General features: G+C 38.6%; 2 protein-coding genes and 1 long non-coding RNA gene across 3 annotated transcripts; 2 read left to right on the top strand and 1 right to left on the bottom strand.

The window, feature by feature from the left end:
* The first annotated feature begins 1,585 nt into the window (after positions 1-1,585).
* LOC110937354 (glutathione S-transferase) lies at positions 1,586-2,692 on the top strand. The gene is made up of 3 exons (XM_022179763.2): positions 1,586-1,880; positions 1,950-1,998; positions 2,078-2,692. The coding sequence occupies exons 1-3, from the start codon at positions 1,734-1,736 to the stop codon at positions 2,536-2,538; spliced, it is 657 nt and encodes a 218-aa protein (XP_022035455.1). The 5' UTR covers positions 1,586-1,733; the 3' UTR covers positions 2,539-2,692.
* A 606-nt stretch (positions 2,693-3,298) lies between these two features.
* LOC110937355 (glutathione S-transferase-like) lies at positions 3,299-4,121 on the top strand. Its single transcript, XM_035989470.1, has 3 exons — positions 3,299-3,394; positions 3,468-3,516; positions 3,587-4,121. The coding sequence occupies exons 1-3, from the start codon at positions 3,299-3,301 to the stop codon at positions 4,030-4,032; spliced, it is 591 nt and encodes a 196-aa protein (XP_035845363.1). The 3' UTR covers positions 4,033-4,121.
* Positions 4,122-4,783: 662 nt separating this feature from the next.
* LOC110935101 lies at positions 4,784-6,315 on the bottom strand. Its single transcript, XR_002588868.2, has 3 exons — positions 6,193-6,315; positions 5,578-5,634; positions 4,784-5,025 (listed from the first exon to the last, which is right to left on the bottom strand). It is a non-coding gene; the product is annotated as an uncharacterized LOC110935101 (long non-coding RNA).
* Positions 6,316-7,263: the final 948 nt, after the last annotated feature.

Genomic DNA, 7,263 nt, shown 5'->3' with positions numbered 1-7,263 from the left:
TGCTACGATGTAAACCGTGGCCCTTGTTTCAACCGGAATTCGTTTGGTAGAAGCTGGCGAAGGTGGCTATTGATTAAAATAAAGAGTTATGATGAGTTTGATTTTTTTAAAAGGGACGGGTTGGTCTTAAGCAAAAAATTTAGTAAGTTTGCTTTTGGTTATTAATCAAACCAAACCAATTAACTGAAAATCAATTGATTAATAATATAAATAAACAAATGACTTCATGATGTAGTGCGTGGTACGATAAATGAAGATCAAACACGTTGATTCTACGAATACCCGTGTAGTTCTTCCCCAACCCCCAAATTGCAACCCAAAGGGCACAGAATTTGAAGTGAAAATTCAGTTTTCTCAAAATTCAAGTCTGATTGTTTCATTTACTAAAGGGACATATAAATAAGAACTGAAATTCGAAACGGGCCTAAAAAAAATAACGGGCCAAACACACGGCCTAAAACAAAATGCCCAAAATATTCCAAAAAACATAAAAATGCAAATAACTAATAGAAATAAGTGTTTTTCGGCCCGGACGATGACCCAAACCGCCGTAGGCGTTTGCAGCAAGATGGAGCTCGTTCTCACGTTCGAATCGCCTGGTCGCACGTCCAAAACGGACCCCCGTAGCCCAAGTTAGAGCCATTTTAGTGAAGCCCCTTTTGTTACGCGGTCCTGGGCCTCCAAATACAAAATAGCCCGTTCCTCCACACTTGGGCCCGCATCACTTCAATTTCAATTTTAGTTATTGCTAACCGAACCATCCACACCGTAAATCATTTTTTTGAACGTCCAATGAATCCTTCAAATGGGCTACTGGCGAAATTCACCACATCGGGATACACTCACATCCGAACCCAGGGAAAATCCTCACCTAGGGCAGAAGCCCGTGAACACTCGACCGAAGACACGACAATGCGGTAAGGTAAAACTCGTTCAGTTGAAGGATCGAACTAGCGGTCGCCGCCTACTCGCATAGTCTCCCATCAACACCAGGTGCTGCCGAAAATTAGTGAGAGAAGAAGAAATAAACCTGGGTTTCATAGAACCCCAAGTCTCTCCCTTACCACTCCACAACAAGCTCATTGACATCCACACCTAAATCATACAAATAAAATGATACGTTAATAAAGCCATAAAGGTAAATACAAAATTCTGCCTTCATTCAAAGACTTTCTCCATCAATAATCAATGATACCTTGCCAATGAAGCAGTGGTAGAGTGGTTGACGAAAGACTTGGTATTACTTGTGAACCATGTTCGACTCCCACTCTCCTCATTATTTTCTGCGACCTCCAGGTGAAGGGCGAATACGGGTGGCACTGGTTCGTCTTGGATGGGAGGCAAGGTTTTACCGATTATTCCACTGTCGTGTCTTTGGGCGGGTGGAGGTCGGGTTTCCGCACATCTAAGAGAGCCAAGAGGCTAGCGACGGCCAAGTAGTTGATCTTGGCCACAACACCCGGTATCATGATGGTTGAAACATTATTCCTTACCGTTAAAAAAAATAATCAATGATACATTAACAAATCTATAAAGGTAAATACAAAAGTCTTCCTCCATTTAAAGACTCTCTCCATGAATAATCAATCCCAATCACTTCAAAGGACTTTTTGAACACTCACACAATAGTACAATACCAAACACCCCCTATATCACTTGTTCTACGACCTTCAATTCAAGATCATCTACATCTGCAGCATCATCTTTCAATTTACCAGCTACTATCGGCAACAATGGCTCTTAAATTATACGGTTTCGTCCCTTCAAACGCCACATTTCGCGCTCTCGTCAGCCTCTACGAAAAGGATTTAGACGTCGAATTCGTAAAGGTGCATATGGCCGACAGAGAACACAAAACTCCTCAATTCCTCTCACGCAACGTAAGCATAGTCCCTACAATCTAACTTTTTAATCGATCTGTTTTTTATCTTTAATTTTGACTAATGTAGCCGTTCGGTCAAGTTCCTGTGCTAGAGGACGGTGACATCACAATATTCGGTAATAAAACGCTAGCACCTGTAACTTTTTAACTCAAAGTAGGGTTTTTAGGGTTTCAACATTTGCGTACTTTTCACAGAATCAAGGGCGATAACGCAATACGTAGCACGCGCTTACGCGGATAAAGGAACGGATCTGATGATGAATGATCCGAAAAAGATGGCGATTCAGTCGGTGTGGATGGAAGTAGAAGCTCATCAATTCAATTTACCGTCTCATAAACTGGTAATTGAGTTATATATCAATGTGTTGCATCGCGGGCGGGAAGCTGATGAGGCGTTATTGGCGGAGTTCGAGCCCAAGCTAGAGAGTGTGCTTGACGTGTATGAAAAAAGGCTGACGGAGAGCAAGTATTTGGGCGGAGATAGCTTCACGCTGGCGGATCTCCACCACCTGCCGAATGTGCATTATCTTATGATGACGAAGGTGAAGAAGTTGTTTGACGCGCGGCCGCATGTGAGCGCGTGGGCTGCTGATATTCTTTCCAGGCCTGCTTGGGTGAAAATTGTTTCCATGCTTCGAAGTGAAGGTTTTGTTTGATATTGAGAGTTGTATTGTACCCCTAAATCCGTTTTAATTAGCCATGTTGTTGAATAATGATGGATTTAAGGTGATAAGATCTAATTGTTGGTTGGATATATGGAATGTTTGGTATATTATGTGTTTAACTATTCAATAAACATAATCTTTGTCAGTTAGCCTTATACATAAAAGAAATTCTTAAAAATAGCTATTTGTAGATTGAGAAGGATATCACTTGGATGATAATTTGTGAAATAACTTGCATGGGAGTGATGACAAATTTTTGTATGGTCATGTCCTACAACGTGACTAAACATCATTAAATATTTTTTTTTAACAGCCGGAAACACTCGTGTCCGAACCGAGGAAAACCCGCTCAGTTCAAGGATCGAACAAGCGATCGCCGCCTACTCGCCTAATCTCCCAACATCAGCAGACGACGCTGCCAAAACTAAACATGGTGGCCGAAATCGAACTTGGGTCACTTAATATATTTAATGGGTAGACAATTTTTAGGCGTTTTATAAATTATAGTTGGTGTAATAGATAATTAATTTAAACTTAGTTTTGTTGGATTCTGTTACTCTTGGTTATTTTGATTTTTTCGAATACATCGGATGGCCGGTTTGATAACTTCAAAACATTGGTATTTACACACATAATTGCAAAGGTCAAAAACTGCCTACTATATATGTACACACAATCATTTCCTTGAATTATTACAACTAATGACGATCAAATTGCACGGGATCTTACGTTCACCCCAGTGTTACGTGCTATGGCAGCACTCTTTGAGAAGGATCTCGACTTCGAGTTCGTTCCTGTCGATTTTGCCACCCGTGAACAGAAGACACCTCAGTTCCTCGCTCTCAACGTACAGTAATCCCTATCACTTAGATTTTTAGTAATTAATGTTTGCTTTGATTTTAGTAATATCTTCTATGCAGCCATTTGGTCAAGTTCCAGTGTTTGAGGATGGTGATTTCAAGCTATTCGGTATTACATTAGTGTCAGTTTCAGTTTTTATTTATGTTTCTTGGGCTCAATATTTAGTAATTTGTTGCAGAATCAAGGGCGATTACAAAGTACGTAGCGGAGGCTTACGCAGATAAGGGGACGGATCTGGTATGTAAGGATCCAAAGATATCTGCGATACAAACAATGTGGATGGAAGTGGAAGGTCAGAAGTTTGATCCGACGTCGTCGAAGCTGGGTTGGGAGCTGTATTTTAAGCAGATGTTTGGACTGACAACTGATGAGGCGGTTGTGGCTGACTTGGAGAAGAAACTGGAGGATGTGCTTGATGTGTATGAACAACGGCTGACAGAGTGCAAGTATTTGGGCGGAGATAGCTTCACGCTGGCGGATCTCCATCACCTACCGTACTTGCATATCTTGATTGGGACGAAGATGAAGAGTCTGTTTGACGCACGGCCGCATGTCAACGCGTGGGCTTCTGATATCCTTTCTAGGCCTACTTGGGTGAAAGTTGTGTCCATGTCTCCAAAGTGAACGTGAGGTTTGCTTTGAAGGTTGTGATCGTTTTTTATAAGTTGTGATATTCGAACTTGAGAACTCTTATATTTGTGAAGTTTTTTATAAGTTGTGATACTCGAACTTGAGAAAGCTCGTTGATAGTTGTACCTTATGTTTGTGATTTGTGTACCTATTTGTGTGCTTGAATAAAAATGATGTATTTTGAGTCACGTGTATGGTTCAAAAAAAAGGTTGTAGATAACATACTATAATAAGCTAATAACTTACCAATGATTTGTGAAGCTTTTCTTGTATTCTTGATAGCAAGTTGGTGGATCAACTCTTCACATTTAATACTATCTAATGGTTTCGACATGTTCCTTAACATTAACTATAGGCGCCAAGAACTTTTGAATAGAACCGGTTTGAGACTTGACCATTTCTTCAAATCGTTTTCTCCTTTTTACGTTTTTGACATCCAGATGTTTGTTTAGGATCCGTTATACAAGCCAACAAGTAACAATTAACAAGACTAACAATTTGTCAATTAACAAAGTCTAAGAATTCTAATTCAATCAATAAACCCCCCAATTTCTAACAAAGTTTCTAACAATTAACACGTAACAATTACCCGATTAAAGCTCAACAGCCACTTAATTCTAACAAATAACACCCAAATAATCAATTAGGGCAAAAATTGTAGAAAGTTTAAAAAGACACACATACCTCATCACTTCGGACTTGTGGCATCCACTTTCTTTAACGATCAAACATACAAGACTTTTAACAAAAATTGGGCATGACCCATTTGTAACATAAACGTTTCCCTGTTTTTACATTATAATTCAAAAACAACCCAAGGGATTCAAACGTTCTGAAAACACTTACTATTATTCTAGACATACGGTTAACATTTACATTAACAAAATGATTTTCGACCCATAAGTAAAAGATAACATAGTCCGGAAGCGCAAAAAGGGCAATTTAGTGTGTTCGTCCGAGCTCGCCAACTTCAAACATGAGATTTACCTATCATGCACAACATTTATACATTAGTTAATTCATAATGCACAAACAAAACCATAATTCACTTTACATGCTTTTAATCGACCCATTAACAATTTACCAATCGTTGACAAATCTTATTTACAACATTCTTTTCATTAAACATCCTTTCCATTAACTTTCTTTCATTCTAACATCTCGATACATTCATACATTCATATCATTCGACCCATTCGTAATGAGCCATTTTCAAACGTCAACAATAATCGTCGTGCTTGTCCTAATTTACCCATTTACAACGGGTAACCCTTATCATACATGCCTAGCATAACATATCATTTTGACCCGTTTACAACAAGTCGTTACTTAACCATCTCATAATCCTACTTTCCATACAATCTTATCCTGCTTGAGTGGTCATTATACATCCGTCACTATTATGTCGCTTATCCGTTTTCTATCATATAACATATCGACATTTGAACCAATAACGACTCACAACTCAACATTTAGGTTTAATAACTATTCTTCATCCGTAGAACAACATAAAAGAGAAATGAGTTCGTATGAACTTACCGTGATCCTGAGCTCCTTGTGCCTTGGAGTGACTTGCTCCTTCCTCCTTCTTATTTCCTGAACATCATAACTTTATTCACTTAGCTCCCATTACTTTCACATTCTTTATTATCGAATACGATATTTATAATTTACATACATTCCCACCATGATTACATCTCATCAATTTAGCGAATTTTCATACAAAATCATATCTAAATTCGTTTAGACATTTAATCAAACACATGGTGTGCGTACTATCTACAAGGCATCATGTACAAGTAGTTATAACATGTCCATCCTATTTCATCAATGGTTAATCATAATCTTTCATAACAATAATCATTACCCTAATCCATAACTTACTATTTTGACTATGAACAAATGGTTCCAAATCAATATTCATAACAATTTCATAAATCAACAATCAAATTAACATACAAAACTTCACAATTGCTAAGCATTACTTGACATGCAAGTGGGTTTTACCCTAATCATGCTCATATTCGAAATTAAGCATCTATTGATGTCTAGACCTTCATAGCAACCATTAATCATACTGAATTTTGTATTACATTCATGAATTACACAAAACCCACATAATCAAACATCATCAAATCACGAAATTTCACTTACTTGAGATCAAGAACACTTAGATAATCAGGATTCTTAGCTCATGCATTCGATTCTTCAATAATCAGGCTTTCAATTGATGGAATTTTGTGATTTAGGGTTTTGAGAGGGAAGGAGTTTCCCCCCGGGCTTCTCATGATCGCACCCACCAGACTAAGTCTGTTTTATTTTTTTTGTCATGTTTTAATACAATATTTACATATCTAGTCCCTCATCTTTTAAATCCCTATTTACTTTAATCATTCACCTTTTAACTTAACCATCTTTCTTTTACTAACTTTTATTTTTTTGACATAATTCTATATATTTTCCATTTTACTTATTAAATCATCAACACACATTATGCTTTTAGGTCATACGAGAATTTGGGGTGTTACAAGTCCACCCCCTTAAAGAAGGTTTCGTCCCCGAAACTTGAATACGTACCAAATAATTCTGGGTAATGTTCTCGCATTTCATCCTCCGCTTCCCACGTGAGATCCGATCCTTTTCGATGTTTCCATTGGACCAACACTTGCCGAACGGATTTGTTGCGGAGTTGCTTTACTTTAAAATCCTTTATTGCGACGGGCTTTTCAACGTAATTTAATTTCTCATCCACTTCAATATCATCCAAAGGTACGTATGCGGACTCATCCGCGAGGCACTTTCGCAATTGCGACACATGAAAGGTGTTATGAATCCCATCCAACGCGGGTGGTAATTCTAACTGATACGCCACCGCCCCGACCCGAGCGAGTATCTTGAATGACCCAATGTATCGAGGACCTAGCTTTCTGCGTTTACGAAAACGAATTATCCCTTTCCATGGAGAGACTTTTAGTAACACATGATCTCCTACTTGAAACTCAATTGGTCGCCTTCGTCGATCTGCATAAGACTTTTGTCTATCTTGCGCCGCCTTAATTCTCGATCTAACCATATCAATCTTTTCATTTGTTTCGGCTATTAGATCCTTTGACGCGAGTTCGCGCTGACCCATTTCCCCCCAGCAAACCGGGGTTCTACATTTCCTCCCATGGAGCATTTCATAGGGGGCCATTTTTATGCTGCTATGATAACTATTGTTATATG

Source organism: Helianthus annuus, chromosome 4 (genome assembly GCF_002127325.2).
Source record: "Helianthus annuus cultivar XRQ/B chromosome 4, HanXRQr2.0-SUNRISE, whole genome shotgun sequence".
NCBI classification, from domain to species: domain Eukaryota; kingdom Viridiplantae; phylum Streptophyta; class Magnoliopsida; order Asterales; family Asteraceae; genus Helianthus; species Helianthus annuus.
Note: the sequence above shows the minus strand (reverse complement) of the source record. Positions and strands in the feature narration are given on the sequence as shown.